The sequence below is a fragment of the Lepidothrix coronata genome, unplaced genomic scaffold (assembly GCF_001604755.1).
Source record: "Lepidothrix coronata isolate B3197 unplaced genomic scaffold, Lepidothrix_coronata-1.0 Scaffold183, whole genome shotgun sequence".
Taxonomy (NCBI): Eukaryota; Metazoa; Chordata; class Aves; order Passeriformes; family Pipridae; genus Lepidothrix; species Lepidothrix coronata.
Window position 1 is genome coordinate 1,466,214 of NW_016690363.1, and position 24,764 is coordinate 1,490,977.

The 24,764-nt window shown below is 45.5% G+C and overlaps 2 protein-coding genes across 3 annotated transcripts in view; one reads left to right on the plus strand and one right to left on the minus strand.

Moving 5' to 3' along the window:
- Positions 1-3,700: 3,700 nt before the first annotated feature.
- On the minus strand, positions 3,701-17,030 carry GPA33 (glycoprotein A33). The gene is made up of 8 exons (XM_017830723.1): positions 17,016-17,030; positions 14,292-14,551; positions 9,876-10,027; positions 8,771-8,981; positions 8,080-8,238; positions 5,803-5,916; positions 5,234-5,357; positions 3,701-4,804 (listed from the first exon to the last, which is right to left on the minus strand). The coding sequence occupies exons 2-8, from the start codon at positions 14,338-14,340 to the stop codon at positions 4,723-4,725; spliced, it is 891 nt and encodes a 296-aa protein (XP_017686212.1). The 5' UTR covers positions 14,341-14,551; positions 17,016-17,030; the 3' UTR covers positions 3,701-4,722.
- A 4,504-nt stretch (positions 17,031-21,534) lies between these two features.
- The window catches only part of DUSP27 (dual specificity phosphatase 27 (putative)), a 31,874-nt gene continuing 28,644 nt past the window's right edge, over positions 21,535-24,764 (plus strand). For both annotated transcript variants that reach the window (XM_017830753.1, XM_017830752.1), the window contains exons 1-2: positions 21,535-21,653; positions 24,058-24,152. In XM_017830753.1, coding sequence (XP_017686242.1) covers positions 21,535-21,653; positions 24,058-24,152 — 214 coding nt within the window. The remainder of the gene's footprint in view (positions 21,654-24,057; positions 24,153-24,764) is intronic.

The following is a 24,764-nucleotide window of genomic DNA, read 5'->3' on the forward strand; positions in this document are numbered from 1 at the left end:
CCAGCTGCAAAACTTGCTTCCATTTCAGACACTGAGCAGTCACAGTCAGGTGGTGGTGTGTGCTGAAGGTCATATTCTTCTGAGTAAGTGTTTGTGTTGGGTGAACGAAAACCTGTATTCCAGGAAGGCCTATCTCAATTTCCTTGCAAAATAGTTGTAGTTTTCTGTTCCTGATATCTTTAGGAAAATCTGCATAATTATCACAGAGAGCCTGCAGTTTTGGACCTGTTAGGATTAGCACTTTTAAGTTCAACTTTCTGCTAGCAAGAATTCCAGACTTTGCCCAGAAGTGAAGTGACTCAAGTATATCTGTGAAACTGGGTTTAGTTTCTGGTTGATAGATAGAGGTAGATACTCATCGTGCAGCTGACTGCAAAGGCTTTAACAACATCTTTCCATTTGGCAGAGTAAATGTACTGCAGTGGAGCAGGAGAAAAACAAGTTTGTTATCTAGTCTCTGTCCTCTTGATGACTTCTGCTGGATTATCATCCCTCACTGTCACCCTGGAATGGCCAGCCAATAATTTTTGTTCCAGTGATTTAGTAAAATGAAGAGATTGGCAAACACTTCTATTAGTCTAACCTTGTGTTATCTCTGCTCCCTTACTTTTCCTTGGTTCTGTGTTAGAAGCTCCCACAAACTTCTTTAATTGCCATTTATCAAATAATTCCTCTCAATCCCTAGTGAACAGGTGAAATGCAGGAGAGAGAAGTTACAAATTCCCTTGTGTTCCCTTATATTGGGCTGTAATAAATTTAGTACCAGTTCCAACACATCCAGTATTAATCTTGATGGTTTGATCATTGTACTGTGAACTTCATCAGCTAGAAGACTGTCTCTCCTGGAACAGATGATACAAAATAAATAGAAAAGGAGTGCTGTTACTCTAGCAACAAGAATGGTGAGATAATTAACTCTTGTCTGAATTGTGCACTGTACTGAATCTTGGAATGGGCTGTGGGATCAACAGCTCCTCTGTAATGCTGGAAATACTTCTCAGGATGCTGAGAAGAGTGAGGAAGGCAGTGAGAGCAGACCTCTGGGGTTATGTGGGAAATGGGGAGGGGGTAGAATCCCTGAGGGAAGCTCTGTATAATAGAAGAATTCATTAAGGTTGGCATTTCGTTAAGAACAGTGTTTTCCAAACACAAGAGCAGTCCAGGAATGCAGGTAGATTGATCTGGGGAACTGTCTTGTCTTCACAGAGCTCTCATGGCCAGTCCTAGTGCAGTTTGAGGGAGTTAGAAACAGGAGTGGGCTACAAAGGAAGAATCCACAAACACTGACCACGTCTGTAGGGGTGGTGTTTGGAAAGCCCACGCTTACCTGGAATTGATGCTTGCAAGGGATCAAGGTCAACAAGAAAAGCTTTTGTGACTGTGTTAGCAGGAAAGGACTGGACAGGGAAAAGTGGTCCTGGTGCTGAATGATGTGTGATTTAGTAACGTGACTGGAGCAACAAAGAGAAGGCCGAGGTGCTCAGTACCTTCTCTGTCTCAGTCTTTTCTAATAAGGTCTGCTAACTCTATACTCAGAGTTCCAGGAGAACAGCAGCTGTGGATGAAGAGTGAGTCAGGGATCAGTTGGGAGTTCTAGACCCATCCAAGTCCTGGAGCCAGAGGGACTGCATCCAAGGATGCTGAGAAAGCTGCCTGATACCTTTTCAAGGCTGTTCTCTCACCTTTGAAAGGTCACAGAAAGCACAGAAGGTCCTCAGCAGTGGGAGGCAAATACTGCACCCATCTGTCAAAAGGGTAATCTAGGAAAGCATAGGCTGCTCAGCTCCACTGGACTCCTTAGAAAAACCATGGAGTGAGTCCTCTTGGAACCCCTTTTTGGGTACACAAAGGAGAAGAGGGGGTCTGGAAAGAGTCAGTGTGGATTTGCCAAGGTTAAATCATGCTTGACCAGCCTGGTTGCTTTCCATGATAGGTTTGTGAATAATGAAAGTTGAACATTACTAAACAGTAATTTGCTGTAGGCTGTGTAAAAGGATAAAGTAGGAATTTACTTTTCTGCCTGGTCATACGTTTTCTCCTTAATTCCTGCCTTTTGAGGGAAGTGAGTATTGAAGTTGGGTATACACACATGAACTCTCTGAAATTAGTTAAGTATTAGTTAAGCTTCCCTCCAATATCTTCCCTCCAAATACATTATTGCTGGTTTAATTTTGTTTAAGGTTGTGGATATACTACAGGTAACTCCTGGAGGTATTCCTGCTGCAAAGACAGACAAGTAACTAATTCAGTCGCAGAAAAACCTTGGAGTGAGATAGAAATTTGAATACATGTGTTTCTGTCTGACTGAGTTTAACAAATTGGTTGAGGGAAAACACATAAAGCGTTCTGATAAATGCACTACTTCCAAAATATTACTCTTATCAAAAAAGGAAAAATTATAAGCAGCACTGAATTATCTCAGCCATGTCTTCGTGTGCTGTCACTTAGTTTATTTCTCAGTGTAGAACTGAGCTTACTGTTGCAGAACTTCAAGTAGTTCTGTTGTAAAGGTTGTCAAGTTGGACTGTCTCTTGCTTTTCCCCTGCTTGTTCTTATGGAACCTGCTTACAGGGAATTGAATTCACGGTTTTGGGGGTCATTGTGTAGTCTCTTCTGTATTTCATGGCTGGTTTCTTCAGATAACTTAGTGCAGGTTTGCTAATCTGCATTTTTCTCTATGCCTGAAATGACCAGTGTGTGAGTGTTCCTTGAGGGCTTCAGCTGACAGGCAGCAATTAAGCCTCAAATGTCCTAAAAGTGATGAGTATGGAACAGGTAGCAGAGTGTTATTTAGTGGCCAGAGCCAGCTTCTACCTATAAATGCTGCTGATAATTGTCAAGTCCTTTTGCTGACCTTTCCAACTAAGATCTTTGAGAATCCCCACTATTGTCCCTCAGCAGAAACCCTCTTCAGCCACAGGGTTCTGGTGGAGGGAGCAGGGTGTGCTGACTAACGCCTGTAACATTTATAAAAGAAATAGCTTTTTGTTTCTCACTAAAACCGTGTTATAGTGCTAATTAGATAATTCACGCTGTACTTGCTTGCTACAAAAGAGAATAAAATACATACCAGCTCTGTTTCTGAGCCATGCACTTCGTTTTTTTATCTGCCTTCAGCTTCTGTTTGCAACCTTCTTTTTTAGTCATCCGTTTTTGCAATGTTTTGTCATGCCTCGTGGGAAAAGGTCCTCAGAATGTCTTGCTGAGCTGCATTTCGGGTTGTTCATTGCCAGAGAGATTTGGGTTTGCATGTTCTTTGTAAAAAGCTCCTGTTGTTGGTCTTTGCTACTCATTACTACAAATGAGTAATTGTATTTTAAAAGTACTGTGTAAAACAAAGTAAAACAAAGGCAACCAGAAAGCAAGCCAAAATAACAGTTCTGGTGGAGTGATTTTCGTAGTTAAAAATCTAGAAAATTCTGGTCATGTGTAGGAGGATTGCTGGTTCTTCTTTGAAGTTAAATTTTAGATTTTCATTACAGTAGCTATTTGAGAGTAAAGGGTATGTGGGAGGCATTGCAGTAAGTTTCTGAAACTCCTGAAGCTGAAGATGCAAAAGTGAGTTTTGAAAGGATAAATATTTTACTGTAAGTAATTTATTGAACATGTCTTTAAAAAAAAAAACCCAAACAAAACAACAAACAAATAAAAAACCACCAACCAACCCTGAACCAGCTGTTAATTAATTTTAAAACCCTGCTGACAGTCTTTTGGACAGACAGTCCACTCTCTTCCAAAGATACCAGTGGTAGGAGTTCTCTCCGTGTTTGGACACATCTTGCGCATGAAGCGCTTCTGATTAAATTGTTACAGTTTTGAATAAAAAGGTATTTTTCCTTCTTCCCTCCCTCCCCCTCCACTTTTTTCTTAGTTAAAGATGTACCTGCTGTGTACATGCTCTCACACTGTCATTTTTTCAGAAGCAGGAGCAGGAGCAGGGGACGATTTCTGACTTGCCCATGCAACAATCAGGAGGAAAGAATAACATAATGAAAATTAGTATTTAGGAACTCTCTGAACTCAGAAATTCAGGAGTCTGACAGTATCTAGGCTATTAGCCTGTTTCTGGATCTTATTAGCTGCCAATTACAAGTCCATCTAACTTCTTACCCATGAATTAGAGTGCATCGTTGTCCCAGACAGGAGACTTCCACTGATCATCTAAAAATTTTTTCCCATACCTTTATTTATGTGTGCATGTATAATATATACAAAGAACACATTTAATAAAATGTCCTTAAAAATCAGCTTGCTTTGACGGCCATAGAAGAAGCTGCTGTATTGGACAGTGCTGCAAGCTGTGACATTTGCACGGCACCATAAACAAGACCTCCCTTCCTCGATGAATTGCAGTTGGTGACCTTGAAGCCATCTCCAGAGCTGGGGATACAGCAGCAACTCTGTTCTCCAAATAGACCCGACTGGTTTCTTTTTTCAGAAAGTGGGGGAGTCTAAAAAGACTGGTTATTTTTGGATGACTGGGTGAAACAGTTCTCCACACGCATTTTTCTGCTGTGAGGTTCTGTATCAGCACTCATTGTACATAAAGCACTTCTTTGCAGGGAAACAAGGATGTTCTCTCCCAGAACTTGAAGGCAGAGCCATTAGCTTTCATTTTATTATTCATTTCTTGCAGTAAGAAAGAGGGACTGATTTCTTTTCTACAGTGGTGTCTGTGCCTCAGCAAATCCTGAAGATGGCATTGGCCTCCTGCTTCTTTCTTCATGCATTTGCATCATCCTCCTCTGCGCTCTGCTGCCTCGTTGGCATGTCCTTGGAGGGTTCATTCCTCTCTTCTTGCACCCTAAAACATTGTTCAGGAGTAGAGATGTTAATTAAAACCAGCTAGAAACTTTATTGAAGAGATTTTGTGTTAGAGTGGCTTTACACTGCTGTAAGCTTATTGGAACTGTACCAAACAGAACTCCATAAATTAAGCCTTGCTGGTGATGCAAGAGGTGTGTGAGCTCCTTTTTGTTCTTTCACAGCATGTATGCTAATTCACCTCCAAGGTTTTGATTCTACCCCAGAGACCACAAACGTGTCTGGCACTACTGGACATACTCCATGAGAAGAGATGGGAGCCGTGAGGCTGGAAACCGAAAGGGGAAAGCAGCGCACGCTTCCCTTGATTCCTTTTTCCTCCTATGCTTTCTACTCCATATGTTGATGCTGGAGGGGAAGTGAGAGCCCTTCATCTGTTCCATTCACTCCTGCAGGCAGAGGCACTTACGTCATCTCATAGTCAGTGTCCTTGCTCTCCCGGCAGCAGCAGCAGTAGGCCAAGATCCCGATCACTACGATCGCAGCGATGACTCCGCCGATGATCCCGGCGTACAGAGCGATGTCCATGGATGCTGCAGGGGAAGGAAAGTATTAGCCCTCGATGTTCATGGATGCTGCAGGGGAAGGAAAGCATTAGCCCTCGGCAGGGTGGATGATGATCAGCACAATCACTGGGCTTCAAACCCCACCAGCAGGTGTCAGACCTCACTACCACATCCAGACTGAGTGGAAGCCACATTTGTTTGACTACAGTAGCTGGAGTTAATTCTGTACTGGGTAGTCAATAAGTCTGCAGGAGCAATTAGTGACAGGGAGGAGCCCCTGAGTCTGAGCAACTGCTGTACTAATTCTGTGAGTTAGTGAGTGCTCTACTGGCACCAGACCAGTGGAGAGGGTCTCTCAAAGGTATGCAGAAGCCAGATAACAAACTTGTCATTCCCCTCCCTTAACCGTTTGCCTCTTAGCTTGGGTACTTTCTCTGGTCCTGCTCCTCCAGTGAGCAGCCCCATCTCTTACGTGGCACAACGCTGACCGTCATGTTGCAAAACTCCGTCCCCACAATGTTTGTTGAAGTGCAGATGTAGAAGCCAGAGGTATCCGCTGAGACGTTCTTCAGAGTTATTAGTTCCCCTGTGGCGAAACACAAATCCAGTCCAAAAGAGAAAAGAATTAAAGCAGGGAAGGAAGTGGGGACAGCAGCCCTTCAATTCCAGCCCGGGGTGGTTGGAGTGATGAGAGGTGCTTAAAGCTGATGGATTGCTCTGGCTGGCTCTGGAGCTGCCGTGCTCATCGCTGGGTTTTAGTGTGATTTGTGGGAGGACAAACGGAAGCGTTCTGTTTAGATTACAGGGAATCTGTGGTATTTGAACATTCATTTTAGAAAGAAAATTGTAGGTGGAGGGTAGAGAAGTGTGTGTGCTTAGTGAAAGCTTTTTTTTTTTTTTTTGCATTGGATTTTGCTGAGAAATATAAGATGCCCAAACCACCATCTGGCTTTCAGAACTGGCCCTCTGATGAATTAACTTGTAAAACAGGAAAAAGCTCTTTAGTTCTCCAGCTCTTAGGATTTCAGACCTGAATTATTTAGCAGTAGGGGGAAAAGTTTTCTAGTCTGGGAGAGGCCACACAGGCTGTGAAAATAAACGAAGGGAAAGAAATGAAGTGACATGACTGTTATGATACTGGTGTTTTGTGTCCAGCCTGACAGAGCTCAGTGCCGTAGGCTGAAGCTTAGGCAGTCAGGCAGTCAGCTTTGTTCGTTACATCTCCAGCTGATGTTTGTATGTGTAGTCCGTGCCTTTTCTTAGGATCAAGGTCCAAATCCTTGCTCTAAAAGCAAAAGACTGAATACTTACCAGGGACTTTCCTATTTTATTTTCCCCGTGATTTCACTTCTTTCTGTTTAGTCTGTGCTGGCGCCTAGTGCCAGATAGTAGAATAGCATGCAAACTGAGAAATGATGGACTGCATGCTTGATCTTTTTTATTTTTATTTTCTTTTAGTCTCTACATACTGCCTGTGCTTATTTATATAATTTTTTTTTTTGGTGCGATGTTTGTATCTCTCAAAGTTGCAGAATATAATTGGAATGTAAATCCTCCTGTTAAATCAAAAGGGAGTCAAACCGGGAAAAATGTGGGTCAGATGCTATCAATTTTGGAGTGTCTCCTGACAGGGTTCTGCACACTTTGCAGCAGTAGGACTTGCTTAACACAGAAAAAAATTGCTTGTAGCGACAGTCCAACCAGCTTGGGGCACAAGGGGACAGTCGGCTCACTGCTGGGACACGGGAAACGGATCAGAGGAGACCCAGGGGAGAGCAGGATGGCAGCAGAAGCAGCAGCTGCTGCTACAGCAAGTCCCGTGTGCTCAGGGCTGTGTGTGATGCGCTGGCACCACTCAGTGGCCAGGGAGGTGAATAAGGTTCGTGTCCCCGGTGATGTTTCATCCTTTGCGAGTTTTGTGCAAGAACCAGCTTGAGTGAGTGTTGAATATCCTGTGGAGTCTCATCATATTTAGTTTACCCCCTCCAGTAAGTTAAACTGGGAAGGGTGGGCTCAGATAGTCTTTCTGAAGCTGGACAGGCCAGGAAAAAACAAAAGTTTAATGGAATAAATATGAGCCCTCTGTCACTGCTACACTTAAAAGAGTATTAAACCCTCCTTTCTCTACAAATAGTTCTACCAAAGGTCCTACCTTGGAAATTCAATTCCCTTTTCTTTACAGATTCTGAGTTAAATTGAAAGCAAATAAAATACTTGGGCCCGTGTATCAGTCCTGAAGAACCAGAAGCCTCTTTTATTTATGCTCAAACCAGTAATGGTGTAACTTTCTCACACCACCTTCCTCTAGGTGAGGAGTCCTCTCTGGAATTAAAGTAGCTTCCAGAGCCAGCTTTTGTTTCCTTCACCCTAGAAAGCGATATGGTCACTGCCAAGCAAACTGGGATGTAAAGACAAATCAGTTAGAAAAGTCGATGCTGTTCTTCATGTAATGCCCCCCTTACACCCAGCAGTTGAGAAGTAATTATTTCTGGCTGCTTCCAGGGAGAGACAGCTTCCTCAGCAGGTGGGAGCTGAAGTTAAAAACTTACTGACCGTGCTTACTTCAGATTACAGGGCTTTTCCCCCTGCTGAGTTACTCATGAGCATGTCTTGTATCAAAAGGACAACTTTTCAAAATCCTAATCGGGGAAAGATCTAGAAAAAGCCTGAAGAGTATTTGCATTTCAAAATCTGTCCAGCCCTCATCTGCAAAGAGCTCAGGGACTTGATATCTTTGAATTTTCCTTACCCTCTGTGTTTTCTAGTGCGCGGGGCTCATTTTGTACGTTGAAGCTTTTCCAGGTATATTTGGGCTTTGGGGAGCCCTCCTGAGACACGCAGGTTAGATTGATTGTCTGTCCATACTGTGGTGTCCCCAGAATCCTGCAGTCAGGCTTGGATGGTGCAACTGAAGGAAGAAAAAAGGAAGTAGTTCTATTAATTAGACGCAGTTTCTTGTTTCAGCCCATCTCTTGCTAAACAGAGGCTGGTCTTGCATCTACCACCTTCTTCTCAAAGGAACTCCAGTGAATTTGTACCTATTTTTTTTCTCCCTTCTTGGCACTGGAAAGCCAAGAAGGAATTGTAAGATGCTTTTTGGGGTGTGTCTGATGGTGTAAGGTGTTATCCTTTGATAACTGGAGTATGACAAGCCACAGGGGGTATGAGGAATGCTCTAGAATGAGGTATAGATTACTAGGAAAGCAAACTATACAACTCTAAAGACTGTTTTCTAGAGTCAGGTATCTGAGGGAGTTGCATGCTCTAAGCCTTCCGACCCACTTCCATAGTAGCAGGAAAAGACCAGAGATGTAATTGTGGATGACAACTTCCTTTCCCCCCCCCCCCGTTAGAAAATCTATTGTTTAAAACAACGTGGATATTAGAGGAAGGGCAGTTTTATCTCACGGGAGTGGCTTTGCCTCCATGCCCCTGCTCACCGAGGACGTAGAGGGACAGGACCGCGCTCTGCCGGGGCGGGTCGTTCCTCAGGCGGACGCTGCACACGTACGTCCCGTTGTCCTCCATGGTCACCTCGCTGATGGTGACGCTGATGTCCCCACTGTCCACGTCACCAGTGAACTGGACACGGTTCTCGTAGCCCTGGCCATACTGTACGAGCCCGTCGAAATACCTCGTGACAGCGTCAATCTGGGAGAGAGGGAGGGAAGAGGATCAGTCTCAGTTCCTTCTATGTGAGTCTACAATGTGTGAGTCTACAATGTAACCCAATGAATTAGCCCACTCTTGGGAGCAGCTTGGGAAAGAGGGCCTTGAGCTGCGCCAGTTTCACAAAATGCCAGGAAAAACATAGAAATTCAAAAGGATCTGTGTTTCTTTCCAGACTTCCCTTCTTCCCACCTTATGTGAAATCAGAGACCACTGATTTCTTTTGCTGGGGCTTATTCGCCTTTCCTCTCCATGGCAGGACAACGTGAGACTTGTCCGAGATCCACATGTCAGTCAAGTTCCCCCATGGTTACACAAATTCTTCCAGGAAGGATCTTCGGAGAAGAAACCCTTGGCAGTTCTCGCAAGGAGATCTCCAAAGGCTGCTTCCCTTCTCACTAATTCCCAAGAGGTCAAGGAGAACTTTAAAAGTCTTCTTACCTTCAGATACTCCATATGAATGTAGGAGGCCTCAAGAATCTCTCCATGTACTATTACCATCAACTTGGAACTTTTTATATTGTATCAAAGATATTCATATATATAAACATACATGTATAACACACATACTTAAAAGTATACATATCTTTTTAGAAGGTATCTGAGCATTTAACATACAGTGATGTATCCTCAATAACCAGTTGTGAGACCAAGAGAGAGGAAGAAGAAGGGTGGGGGCTTGCCTAGTGTCGTGCAGGAGGTTCAGGATAAATTGCATCTCGATCAGCGTTTCTGTTCGCTCAGTTCTGAGATTAAAAAAAGTCTTGGAGAAACTACATTTTTCTTCCAACACACATTCCCACCCACAGTCCTGCTTCCATCTCCCCTGCCACCCCCCCTCTTGGATGCCCTGCCACGTCTTGCTTTATGATTTACCGGACTGGTGATTTTCTTCCAGACAACAAGGTCTCCGCTGTCAACAGAAGTCTCAGTTTTGAAATTACAGCGGAGGGTCGCGTTCCTTCCCCGCGCCACCTGTATCTGCTTGGCAGGTGCTTCCACAGTGAGGGCATGAGCAGACGCCAGAACTGGGAAGAGAATGAATTCCACACTCAGCAAGAGTAACAGCATCTGGGTTCCACCTTTGCTCTCTTTGGCTTTCTCACGTGCCACAGCGACCCCACATTCCCGCTGTCATCCATGACGTTCCCCGCTGAGCAAGAGGTGGGTGATTGACTATAGGGAGCTGCTGCACAGGATGGCCGAGAGCTAAACTCTGCTCTCCGTTGTGTGTTTTGAGGGAGAAGAGAAGAGGAAGAGAAGAAGAAGGTTCTTTGCCTAGACATATTTCACCATGGAGTTTAGAAAGACGTTTTGTTTGTTTTTTTTTCCCTGAGCCCTCTTTCAGTGTGACTGACATCCTTTGACAGTTCAGAATATACAGAGGGAGACAGATAAACAGGTACTGCAAGTGCATCAGCAGTCTTAAAGATTCAAGCTAAACTAACAAACTGATATTGTCAAATTTCAGGGATCAGGAAAACTGTTAAATAACTTGCTTCAATCCAAGTCCATAGAAAAGCGACATTTTGTGCTAGGGAATCAAAACCTGTTCATGCAATGCCCTGAAAACAGAAAAACTTAGAAAAGCAAAGAGCGATTGAAAGAAATGAGAGAAGACTAGCTATTAGTTTTTAAAAATGAGTAAGGCCGTAGTCACCTTTCCCCAAGAACTCAAGCTCCTGCCTCTGGAGCACTGTAATAGTTGAGAGTTGAATAAACAGAAATCCCTCTGTGCCCTGGTGAAGCATGCAGGGCACAGGGCAGGTGTTTCTTGTACACTGTATTCCATCTGACTTGCTGTAAATTCATCACGTCTGAGCGTTACCTAGTGGGCAGGTCTTAGTTGTTCTCAGAATTGAGATGGACATTTACCTCTGCCCTGCCACAGATGACCTTCATGCCTGTGGGGGGGATCCGTGGTTAAAAACACCTGTTTTCTCCTAACAGTTTGTGTGGGTTCTGTGTTTGGGTTTGTTTGTGGTTTGGGTTTGTTTTTTTTAATGGCACCAAACCGAATCAGTCGGAAAGAATGTCAATGGCAGGAAAGGAAGTGCTGCTCAAAGGCACTTCCACAGCAAAGAGAGACATGGTGCTGCAAGGAGGAGGGTTAAGGAGGGCACAGATGTATGCTCATCCCTACGAGGGGCCCGCTGCGTGTAGTGGGGAAGGTTTGCTCCTGGAAGCTGAGTCAGTGTTCCCTGGAGAGGAGCTGTCTGAAAAGTTGCCATCTAGCAAACTTCTGAGTCCTCATTCTGCCATACTTTGGCCAAATTAGATCTATAAGGAAGTGTAACATGCAAGAGAGAAAGAAAGGAATGTCTGGGTTGCACCTTGAGTTGCCAACTGGCTGTGAATACCTGTCCTTTTAGACAGGAAAAGCCCACAGCTACTTGCATCAGGTCAGTGTGAGAGAGAAAGCCTTTGGTGAGTTGAGCACGACCAGATCCTTGACTAGGAGCGAATGATAGAAAATAACAGTCTAGGGACCCAAAAGGTTTTTGTTGCCACTGAGCTAAGAACCTGCAGGTGGCAATTCAGGTAATTAGACCAGCACAGGAGTGTGCTTTTAGCCAAAGTTCTCATCTTTCTGCATCCCCTGCCACCCAACGAGTTGTTCTGTGTTCTCGCACAGTTCATTAGTTAGGCCCGTGTTTTAACCTCTTCCTCTGTAACATGGCGGTGGCGGTTTCTGTTCTCATGGAGGTTATTTCATTTACAGCTGCTGACAGCTCTGAGAAGGAAACCAGCAGGGCAAAGTATTTCTCGAATGCTTTTATTGCAGCCACTCCCAGGTCTTTTCCCTGCTTTGGAGCACCCAGGGCAAGGCCCATGTTTGCATAGCCCCAGGGCTCTCTCTGACTGTTGTTCTCATATCCCCTTGGTATGAGAGACACCTGTGAAAGCTTTCTCTTTGCTTGTTGCAACTGGATAGAGGTGCTTTCCTGCATTTAGGTGAAAAGCACCATTGTCTGTACTAGAAGATGGAGCAAAACCCATTTCCGGATCCTTTTGTCACTCAAACTGGTTCTACCAGGCTGGGGTTCACTGACAGGTTAACTGAGCCCCAAAGCAGAGAAGAAACTGCCCAACCCTTAGGCTTCTTTTTCTTCTTCCAATTGGATGACTCAAATCCCACAGTAAATAAGATCTTTCTGTTTTTTCTGGACATGTCTTGGTTGGTGCAGAGCTGGGGAACAGCTGAACCAAACACCACGTGCAAGAGACACAGCCCGTAACAACCGAGACTGCTTTTTCATCTGGTGCTGTCACCCCACTGCCCCACTTCTGATGCTCATCTGTTTGTCACCCACATCCTTCTGGATCCCAGAGCTTCCCTCTCTCAGGGAAGCTGCACAGTTTCATTCTGGGATGCTGTTCACTCATGCTGATTTCCTCCTTTCCCTTTCTCACCACATTTCACTTCATAGTCAGCACGTGTAGAAATTGTGGTTCATTTTTCAAGGGTTGGAGCTCTTTTTCTGAGGGAGAACAGAATCTATTCCAAGTATGGCTGGAGGGAGGGGAGGCCAGTTTGGAAAGAACTCCATAAAAGGAGAGAGGACAAACAGACACAGTGTCACCTAGATTTAACCCTTAGAATTACTTGTTTTGGTGTTGTCAATTAGTACATTTATAACATTTCAAGAAATTGAGAAAGGTTTTATCTCCCTTTACTGAACTTAAGATTTGTACTTGTACAAAGAAAAAAAATGACATGTCTGCTTTCACATTCCTTCCTAAGTGTTAATAGATCGAAGGGAAATTAATACAGCTAGAAACAATTAGAGAAATATTTTGTTTGCTGAAAAAAATGAGATTCTGATCAAGCAAAATTATTAGTGCTGATTTCCTATGGTAGATTTGGCTAGTGAGAAAAGTAGGAAAAGAGGAAGTGTTCTACTTCATTTTTATAAGGAAATGTTCTGATTTTTAATTCATTTACCTCAGAATTTAGCTAAAATTTAATTCCAAAGCGGGAGAGAGAAAACCTCTTGAACGTGAAATTTGCAGTAAAAGTAAATATTTTGTTTGATTCACAATGGCCATTTGTGTCTTCTCCTGCACCAAGGAGTTCACAGTACCAGTTACTCACACAACTGCAGTGAAAAGCTGTACTGCAGAAGTCAGCCAAGCACCAGAATCCTGATGCAGCACTGCCATGTGCTGTGCAGTTTCTCCACTCAGGTGCAGTGCAGGAATCTGCTGTACCTTCTCCAGAAATTTTTCACAGGCCAGTGTTTTAACACTAAATCATTGCCATTTGAGTTCTGCCCAAACCGGCAAGAAGAGCTTCATCCAACATACATATTTCTGCTCTGAAAAGTTCCCCATCCATAATTTAGATCGAATGAAAGGTGAGAATAATGAAAAAGGGGAGTGAATAGCAATGGTGTTACACAGTTTCCATAATGATCGTGAAATCATGACCTCTGTTGCATATAGAGCACATCCACTTTTTCTAGTTACGTTAAACTTTCTGAATTTCCTTCTCGTGGGTCTTATCGAAGTGAGGTTTTCAGGATTTTTGGTTAAAAAAACCCAAGCAATTTCCATGAGTGTAACTTGGTCTGGAGCCTGGAAGAAGGTACGGGAACATTGGTAGGAGAAGATGAGACAGGATAAAAAGCGGTGGAACTGAGAACTGGAATTGCTCTGCAAGGCAGAGGTGAGAAAGGGCAAGACTGTGATGAAGGCCCGGGATGAGCAGGCTGATTTACGTGCTTTAGTAGGAATCACTGTGTATCCCCTTGGTGTGAGTAATATATAGGGATCACAAGTTGTATCAGTGTAGTATTTAGGCTACAGAGATGTTCAGTACGTGCAGATTAATGTATAGAAGAATAGAACCCAAGGACTCAAGGCCAGGTTGAATGGAGCTCTGAGCAGCCTGGTCTGGTGAATGGTGTCCCTACCCATGGCAGGGGCATTGGAACAAGATTAAGGTTCCTTCCAGCCCAGGCCATTCTATGATCTTTCCACTCCCAGATGAGGAAGTTCCTTCTTCAGAGATAAATGCTGTATTTAATGGAAACCAGTAAAACTGCTTTTAAAAGATCTTTTCCAGCCTCATGAAGAATAGCATTTTTCCCCACTGTCTTGCAGCTTTAGGATATGCCCGTGTGTCTGGACATTTGGCACACAGACAGTGCACACACTTGTCTGATCATAAACACAAAGGAACCTTTACTAAACAAAAAAGCAACTCACAGAGTACACTGGAGTGCTCAGACTTTGCAGTGCTGTTTTCTTCTACCCAGCCCTTGAGGACGTAACCAAATTAGTACTTACCTGCACTGAAAACGAACAGCCCAAGTCTTCTCATTGCCGTCCCCCTCATCTCTCCTTTGTTTCACCTCAGGGTGCTCTTCCTTGTAATCTCTAGGTGGCTGGATAAGTAATTGGCTTTAGCTGAATGGCTGCCTTGCAGTGGCATCACAGGTTCACTTCCTCAGTCTCTTTTTAAGTGCTTCTTCCCAGGTCTGCCACTCCCCTCCGGGCCAGAATGACGAGCCGGATCACCAGTAGGCTTTGACATCGCTTGCCACTCCCTGCCCAGCAGCAGAGAGGAGACTTGTGAACTCCTTCCCTGGCTGTGAACTTTCCTCCACAATTAAACTGCCTTTCCCAGTTTCTCCTAACACACAGGTACGTAAAGCAAGCGAAGGGACAAACCGAAGGGTGCGGTGAGACTGGGAGTGGAGTGTACAGCACAGCTGAAGTCATGCCTGTGGCGACAGGTGACTAGGGGAGGGTCAGCCTCATTCATCTCAAATATTTATTAAGGGAGCCTAGGCATAGAGTAAAAAAGGTACTGAAGTGTTTCAGCATGCAGGTAGCAGCCCACATCCAGGCTTTAAGGAACTGAGGTGCGAAACTCCACTTACTCCAAATACCCATAAGAATATGCAATTTATGAGAATTTGGTCACTAATGGGTTATCTAAATAAAAGTGAGATACATCTCAGCCAGGTTCTTACTCTCTTAAGCCTGCTGTTCAGCTGCCCAGTGTGTGGCTTGCACAACAGCTGTAGGTACCAAAGGTGCTCCTCCCTTTCAGCAGAAAAGGGCAGTCAGATAAACTATGGCTCACAGGTGCTGGCTGTGTGCCCAGGAGGACAAACCCAGGCACTGCTCCCGTGCTCTGGATGGGCATTGGGAAGGCGCAAATAACTGCTCCTGTGATTGACTGAAGAATACAAAGAGGACTGATGGCAGCTCGGGCAAACTTCTGACATTACATTTGACTGAGGGCAGCTGGATAGCATGCCTTCTGAAGTTTTCACTGCCACTAGGCAGCAAGGGATGCTTCCATCTGGGATAGTCACCTGTGCTCCATTTCTAGCCATTTGAGGGACAAAGTCGCTTTTAGGGTGTGAGTGATCATTTTAGGCATCTTAGATGGGGACTTCACGTCCTTAGACATCATTTTCAGATTACAATGCAGTGATAGTCGTGATGAACTTTGCTTTGGTTTTTTGAAGGAGGCTACCCTGAAAGTGGTTGTCTACACCGGATATCTGTGTTTAGTCCACTGAAGTAGATCTGTATCTTGCCCTTGTGCTGACCTCAAACTAGCATGGTAAACCTGCCAAAATCCCCACTGAGGGCTGCCTCGTGCTCCATATGACAGTTGTTCAAAATACCTCCAAGACAATGAAACTTGCAAGTGCATGGAAGTCCCTCTGATAGAAAGGACAATCTATACTTCTGTTCCTTACACATAACCTCAGTTCTCCTCGAACTGTTAGCACATAAGAGTACAGAGACTTAATTCTTTGGGAATTTTCCAAATGAGGACAGATGGTAGAACAATTCATCCTGGTGTATGTGTCTCATCTTTGGTTGGCTGCAGGCGTTAGGAGATGGCAGGGACCCTGCAAAGAGGGGAGAGCCATTTTCCAAAAGCAGATTGCTAACCTCAAAATGTTAACTACAAATTACTTAAGATGTAAACAAAATTGGAGCAACGTCAGTAGTCTCCGTTATCCTCTTTGGAGCCCACAAGGATGATAGTCCTTACAAGGATGAGTTTCTTAAATGTTTACCTCCTTTAAACACTTCAAAATCTTTGTGACTTTATCCCACAGCCTCCAGGGAGAGACATGTAGGATCTTTACTGCAGCTTCCACACTTCTGAATTTGCTCCCATTTAATATTTTAAGTGAATCAGAGATGGTGACAGAAATGCTATCACTGTACACCATCTGCTCATACTTCCTGTGTTAATTCTCAATTCTTTACAGAACAGCTTTGAGTGTTCACCATAGGAAGTTGGTTACAGTTTCTGACAGACACTGTACTAACTTGGTCAGCCTACTGTTACCCTCTTCACACAAATATGACTTTCACTATCATTTATACAACCTCTCCTTCTTCTCTTCCCCCATTAATTTCAAAACCCAGTTGACTGATTTCAGCTAAATTTGATGGACAGATAGTAATCTTAAAAATAGGAAGTTCCTTTCAGTCTCATAGAAATCATCAATCCCAATCCGTTGGGACAAGAGAGAACTCTAAATTAACAGTACCTCGTGGGCATTAATAATTGTCTGCCATTCCAAGAATCTGTGGTTTCACAACCGATGCAACCATGGTCAGTCTCATCTTCCGTGCAGCCAGGGAAAAATTGTAGAGTGAGTAGTAACAGGGACAGGCTGCCTTTTGTCATGGCCATGTGGCAATGCTGGTGTGGAGTCAGTTCCCTGGTGGGAACAGTTTTACCCTGCACTCCATTGCATCACAAGTAAATAAGTTGGCACTGAGGTGGACAATGTTCTGTTGTTTTGGAGGCTTTGCTAAGACTGGTTTCCTGTGTGATGTAGAGAGCATATGCTTCAACACCTGATACTTACATAAATTGATATTAAGGTGCTTGTTCAGATGCACTGTATTTGTTGCTTTTTTTTAGTTATTTAAGCCTGGATTGGAAAGGCACTTTTATGCTGTCACTTTTCCCTGACAGTTCTCATTGGGGGTCTCAGGTTAAATGCAGGAGGCAAATGTACAGTTTACCTGTGAGAAGTCAGTAGAGCTGCCCTGTGGTGTGGTGGGGTGACCTTGGCAGATGCCAGGAGCCCACCAAAGCTGCTCTCACTCCCCTCCTCAGGTAGACAAGGGAGAGAAAATATAATGAAAGCTCAGGAGCTGAAATAAGGATGAGGAGATGTCACTCATTGATTGCCGTTATGGGCCAAGTAGACTTCACTTGGGGATATTAATTGAATTTACCACCAATCAAAATCAGAGCAGGTTAATGAGAAGTAAAGCAAGTCTTACAAACACCTCCCTCCTTCCCAGGCTCTCCCTCCTCCCCCCCAGTGCTGCGGGGAGATGGGAATGGGGGTTGTGGTCAGTTCATCACATGTTTCTGCTGCTGCTTCCTCCTCAGGGAGAGGAGTCCTTCCCCTGCTCCAGCGTGGGGTCCCTCCCACGGGAGACAGTCTTCCATGAACTTCTCCAGCAGGAGTCCTTCTCACAGGCTACAGTTGTTCACAAACTGTTCCAGCATGGGTCTGTTCCATGAGGTGCAGTTTTTCAGGAACAGACTGAGACTGCTCCAAATTGGGCAATTTTAAGCAATGTTAATTTTGTTTCTGGGTTGATTTTCTTTCCCTCTCTAATGTGAGCTGCCAAAACCACAGGCATTGGCACCACAGCTAAAAGAACTGCCTTAGGTACCAGCAGCACTGCCAAAGCTTTGCCATGGCCCTCCTTAGGCTGACACAGGCCTGTGTCCCAGCAGAGGCTGACGCATACCAGCTGCTTCATCCCTCACCCATGGGCAAGGCAAACCCTGGAAGTCTTATTTTTGCTGATGACTGCAGCTCTGGGGAATCTTTTTGCTGATATGTAGGGTTTTTAGGGGATATTATTAGGTTATTTAAATGAAACTGCCATTGACACGAGAAGCTTAACACGAAATCAGGGTGACTTCATTGTGTTGCCAGAAATACACACTGATAAAGCTTGCCTGTAAAAGCCAACGAGGATTAATGCATTGGTAGCATAGTGCTAACACTATAAATTAAAGTAATTTCTGTTAGTTAAGAGAAAGAGGAATCTCCCTTCGAGGTCCCACCTTTCCCACCCAAGAGGACAGCACCTGGCCTTGTTCAGTTTGGATTCATTTATGAATTAATACATTAATCACCAGTGACAGAGGCACAACCACTTACAGCACAAACACTTACTTTTTGCTATGTTGGCATGTGTAAACGTTCCTTAGCCAAGCTTCCCATCATCCTTGCCTCTGCTCTACATGGTCATCTTGATCCCAAGAAGCAACAACCTGTATCCAGCACTGAGGGGGTGCTGCCAGGCTGCCTGCTCTGAGTATTCTCCACCAGTCTGCAGCCTACGGGATCCTCTCATCATCTCAAAATCTGAATGGTTGCAGTGGGCATGGCAGGGCCTTCAGGTCTTGCCACCATCCCTCTGCTGCTAAAGATTCACAAACAGGATTTTCAGAAGCAGCTCAGTGACTTAAAAGCATCAGTTTTTCTTGGGTGTCAGTGGCAAATGTGCTCCTACAACATTTAGGCCCTTTGAAAGCTCTGTTCTCCAATCATAAGGCAGTCCATAAGCAATCATCTTTAGATCACCTCCTGCCTCAATTAGCAGTAATTAACAAGAACACATATGTCCCTGCATTGCAGAAGTGGCTAAAAGTTGCATTGCCCAGAGGAGGCAGCTGCAGGATCAACACAATTCATCCTCTTTTTGTCCATGAAACTGTTAGGATCTCTCCAAGCCTGTAATCAGTCATCCATTTCTCCCCTTGATATGGCACCTGAGATTCAATATCCCACTTCCTCTTGTTCCTACTTGCTCACCCCAGTAACTGTGCTAACATAAGTCTGGGGTGTGGGCACATAAAGACCTGAGTGTCCATTTCATGGCTCTTCCCTGCCATGGTGTGGCATCCCTACGGATGTGGGGATGCAGCACTCAAGCAGGAAGGAAGGACGGAATGCAGGCCCTTGCCCAGCACAGTGCAGTAGCAAAGGTATCTGTGGTATGAGATGGGTGAGTTTCCTTTTCCACTTCCTTTCTTTGCTTTCTCATTTGCTTGTTTGTTTGCAGAGGGAATCAACAGTGGGACGTCATCGCGTGACTCAGAACTGGAGCCCCCAGTGTAGGCAAACAGCACTTTGGGCTTTCATCTGGCTGTGCCCCGGACCAGCCTGGCCTGTGAGCTTTGCTGGGGAGTAAAATGGGAACCAGAGGTTTCCTTTTTGAAAAGGCATCGGAGAAGACACGGTACAGCTCAGTCCTAGCTCTTCCAAGAACAAAAATCAGCTGATCATACAATCACAAAACCACAGAATCGTTTGGGTCGAAAGAGACCTTTCAGGATCATCTAGTCCAACCTCCCTGCCACAGACAGGGACATTTTTCATTAGACCAGGTTGCTCAAAACCCCATCCGACCCACCCCTGGACACTTCAGTGATGGGGCATCCACAGCTGTCTCCAGGCAACCTTTTCCAGTGCCTTACCACTCACAGTAAAGAATTTCCTCCTTTTATTTAATCTAAATCTACCCACTTAGTTTAAAATCTTTGCCCTTTGTCCTGTTACTACAGGGCCTGGTAAAAAGTCTCTCTCCTTTTTTTTAAGATCCCCTTTAAGTACTGAAAGGCTGCAATAAGGTCTCCTGGATGAACAGACCCAACTCTCTCAGTCTTTCTTCATAGGAAAAGTGTTTCTCCTGGATGAACAGACCCAACTCTCTCAGTCTTTCTTCATAGGAAAAGTGTTCCAGCCTTCTGATCATTTTCGTGGCCCTCCTCTGGTCCTGCTCCAAGAAATCCATGTTTTGTGCTGGGGAGTCCAGAGCTGAATGCTGTCCTCCAGGTGGGGTCTCAGAGTAGAGTGGGAGAGTCACCTCCCTTGGCCTGCTGGTCACACTTCAGATGCAGCCCAGGATATGGTTGGATTTCTGAGCTGTCAGTGCACATTGCTGGATCACATCCAGTTTTTCATCCACCAGTACTCCCAAGTCCCTCTCCTCCATGGGAGGATGGGCCCACTCCTTCTGGATCAAGTGCACCCTTAGCCTGGTGTCATCTGCAGAATTTCTGGGGGTGGCTCAGAAATAATGACACTGTCCGTGTCATTATTAAAGATATTGAACAGTACTGGTCCCAGTAGGGATCCCCAAGGGACACCACTTGTTGACGATCCCCATTTGGACGCCAAGCCACTGACTGTAACTGGATCCCATCCAGCCACTTCGTTATCCTTTGAACAGTCCATCCATCAAATCAATCTCTCTCCAAATTAATGGTAAGAATGTTGTATGGGACCATGTCAAAGTCATTACAGAAGTCTAGGTAGCTGACAGGTAGCTTGCTTCTGGTAAAGTTCAAATGGCTCGTCCTGCACTGCGATCCCCAAGGACATCAGAGGTCATACCGGGATTTCGGTTTGTGCCTGGCAGGATCCCACTTGCCTGGAGGCTCCCTGCAGGCAGAGGTCCAGCCTCACTGGCTCTGGGCTCTTTCCTGCTGCTTGGAAATGTCAGAGGATCAGCCCACAGCGGGGAAGGAGTTAAGTGCTTGACCAGCTGCTGTCTGTGAGGCACTGAATTCCTTCTCCGTGCAATGCAGCAGCCAGTGTCAGGACAGCTATATTTAGAGAGCTGATAAAGGTTTGGTGCCAACAGTTGTCCTGCCCCTCGATGAAGAAGCTGCAGAGAGAGCAAGAGGGGGCAGCTGATTGCTTTCTTCCCAGTGCCATTCCCTGCTGTCTTCAGTGGACTCTTTTGCCGTGCCTCCAGCAGGGACCCCCAGTGGAGTCGTCCAGGCACAGGGGGTAAGTTCCCTTTCCTTGCTCCCCTGCCCCGTGGGTGGCAGCCGCTCCTCAGCCCCGCTGGTGGCACAGGGCTGTGATCCTCCTTCCCGAGGCTGGTGCTGGGGCCCTGTGGAGCTGCCACCGGCTGTTGTGGCACAGTGGGGTGACAGTCCGTGTGTCTGGACACGGGGAGGTGTCAGCTGCGGCGTTTTCACACTCCTGCCTGAACTACATCCCCGTCGCTCTCCCACACCCAGGGTGAGCGCGGCAGCCTCCACACAAAGGAGTGAAGGACAAAGTCCCAAGCCTGAAAGCACCTTCGGCCTTAAGCTTGAGGAGCGTTTCGTTTTGGGGAGGTCTCATGTTTCTTTGCCCCTGACACTCCTTCCAGCCCTGCTCTGGCTCTGTACAGCTCCTTCCAGCCACCACGTGCGGTCAAGGGGGGGTATAGAGTTTCTGCCCCTCCACCCCTTCCTTCCTGGCCTTCCTGCACCCTTACTCACAGGCAAGGAGGGCACTGGTGCTCGCTGGGCAGCAGCCAGGTTGCTGCGTGAGGCCCTGGGAATGGCAGGCACCCTGGTGGAGGAGCCAGTGTAGGTGCCTCGTGGCCAGGGCTCCTCACAGGGAGCCCCTTCTGCTGTACCCCCCATCCCTGCTGCCCCACAGCTGGGAATGGCCTCTGTAATGGTTCTCCCTCCTGCCCTGCTCCCCGTGCAGCAGATCCTCTGGCAGCCGCCATGGCCAGCGGCAGGGACTCGGACGGCGAGCCGGTGGTGCCGGAGGAGGAGGAGGAGGAGGAGGGCCCGGACGTGAAGGCCGTGCAGGCCCATTACCTGCGCAGCCCCTCGCCCAGCCGGTGAGTACAGACCACTGCCACAGCCTCCCGGGAGCACGTGGGAGACAGGGCTCCTGTGCTAGTTAATCCCACTGGCAGAGTATGTGCACACAGGGGGGACAAATTGCATTACTGTGGGGTGGTATCATCCCTCTTCCCTGTCTCGCCCTGTCATATCCATCCCCATGCTGAAACTTCTGATACAATTTCAACTCTTCCCAAATCTTTCTGTCCATTATAAGGACTTGTGGATTTTTTAATGTCGATATTAGGCTTTCCCAGCTCCAGAAAGACCAAGGGTCTTTGGATTTGGGTTTGGTTCAGAGCCAACTTTAGCTACAGGCTTCAGGCACTGAACAGAAGGCTGTCACAGCACAAGCAGAAATTGAGTTACCTCAAGCAAAACAAGCATGATTAGATGTGTTTTCTCCTAATACAAGGAAAAATACATCCCTTTGTACTCTTCCTAAAGCAAAATGCTCTGCAGGGCTTGCTGTAGCCTTTGAGATGCTTTAGCTGAAAGCAAGGGGAAGGGATTGAGTTTGAAAAGAACCTGCCCCAGTGGCCCTGAACAAGTAGGAGATTATGAAATGTTTCCTGTTAACTGTGGGACACTGCAGAAAAATCAAGACAGAGTGCTTATTGCATTTAGCTGCAAGCATTTCAGAATTGATGAGGAAGATCACTGAGCTAACATAAAGAAAAATTATGTATTCAACTTGGTAAATCCTTCTCCATCTGCTCATCACTCACTCAAAATGAAGAGAAGCACCTCTCCGGTTTATTCCCCTTGCCTTGCCTTCCCTGTTCCTTTTTTTCTCCCCTTTTTCTCTCTGTCAATGATAAAAGCAGTGATGAAGTTGATAAGATCTATCCCATCCAGAACAAGGCCCTGGAAGCCTCCAGGATTGGGCTGTGCTGCACCCCTGTGTTTCACAGATGCTCGGGGCAGCCACAGGTAAAATTTGTTGAGGCTGTGGTGGCAGGTTATTACCACTTGTTATGGTTTTATTGAGCTTGGAGGCAACCTTTACAGCAAAAGGAATTGAAGGCAGGGCATAGCTACTAATTTGTGTCAGCTCCTGTAAATGAGACTGAGACTCCCCTTGCTCATCTCATAAACTCCTTTGAAGAACTAGAAAAGGATTACTTTCAGTCACGGTTGACAAGTGCTGGAACTCAACTAAATGACCTAGATGAGCCTGTTAAGTGGTTTCCAATGGCTGTGCCCTCTGTTTTGGTTCTGGAGCATGAAAGCAGTTCAGCTCTCCAGACACTGCTGCACCCTGACTGCATATTAATCACCCTTCCTCACCTGCCTTAATTAAACAAAAACAAACACTGTTGGAAGTACTGCAAGTCTGCATGGCCAGAGAGCTTCTGTGATGGCAGCAAACTTGTCCTAATGACCTGTACCATCTATTTGGAAGGAAATGTAGATGGTGTAGATCAGGGGAAAAGCTCTGTAAAATATTTTGTTAAGATGGTCTAAATGAGGGAAGATGTACTTGGATTGTACAGGTGGACCCAAATGGAAAGATAGTTGTTTTCAAGATTGTGGCCCCTTTTTTGCTTAACAAAAACTTATGTTAATCACACTGTGTGTCAAAGAACTCCCTTCAAAGGTGCTTGTGGGTGTCATAATGGTTTCTGACCTGCAGTTGGACAACACAGATTGACTGAGCTGGTTAGAGCATGGTGCTAATAACACCAAAGTTTGATCCCTGTACAGGTCATTTACTTAACAGTGGGACTCCATGATGCTTGTGGGTCCCTTCCAACTCAGAATATTCTGTGAAATCTGTGAAACACTGTGTGAGTGGAGAGACTGACCACAGATTCATGCTATGAAGTGACCAACGTGCTGAGGGAGAGAGTCACGGGCTTCACTCTCAGTGCTTGCATTGCAGCTTGTGGTAACTCAGAGGATGCTTGTGGGTGATTAGCCAGCAGAGAGAAAACCCAACACCCTGATGTAATCTGATGTTTGGAATTGTTCAATAAATTCTAGTTAGGACAATGTTTTTATCTGTCTGTCTAAGTGAGAGCTACTTGTGAGACTGCTCCTTGTGATCCATCCCCCTCCCAGTCTCAACCCAGACGCTCATCTTCTCCACCCGAAAAACTTCTCCACTTCTCCAAGCAATTGTTTTGCACTCCCAGTCCATGAAGCTTCTCTCCATGAGACCTGTCTACATCCTGCAAACACTGGATACCAAGGGCATATTTAAAGTCTGTAGTGCCATGCTGGAGAGCAGGGTGGGAATGAGGGGTGGGAGAAGAGCTGGGGCTTCCCTTCTGCAATTAAAAGATCCTCTGTGCTCCAGTTCCCTGCTGCTCCCCTCTGGAATGGGTGCAAAGGGGGTCCTGGCGGTAGGATCCCAGTGGAGGGCAATGCCTAATAGGCAGTGTGGTTGGTTGGCAGGTTTTCCATGATATCAGACACTGATACAGAGAGCATCTTCATGGAGCCAATCCATCTGTCATCTGCTGTGGCTGCCAAGCAAATAATCAGTGAAGGTAAGAGGAGCAAGGATGAGAGAGCTGTGTAAGTAATAGAGACCTGAGTTGCACTAGTTTTGCCTTTTGTCATCCAGAGATCCTAAAATGATAAAAAAACCTTTATGAGAGAACCCCACCTGAGGCAGAGGTGAAAATCACAAAGAAATAACAATTTACAGAAAGGTTTGGTGACTTCCTTTGAAGTTGTGGAATGAATCTGTGGCAGAATTATGTACCACAATGGTGAATGTAGTTTGAGTGCTGGTTGCTCACTGCAACAAACTGAATTTAGAACAGAATAGAATAGAATAGAATAGAATAGAATAGAATAGAATAGAATAGAATAGAATAGAATAGGAGTATTTCAGTTGTAAGGGACAAACAATGATCATCTGAGTTCAGCTATCTAACCAAAAGTTAAAGCATGTTATTAAGGGCATTGTTTTACTCCTCTTAAACACTGACAGGGCTAGGACATCAACCATCTCTCTAGAAAGCCTGTTCCAGTGTTTGACCCCCCTCTCGGTGAAGAAATGCGTCCCAGTGTCCAATCTTAACCTCCCCAGTGCAGCTTTGAACCCTTCCCACCTGTCTGATCACTGGATACCAGGAAGAAGAGCTCAGCAGCTC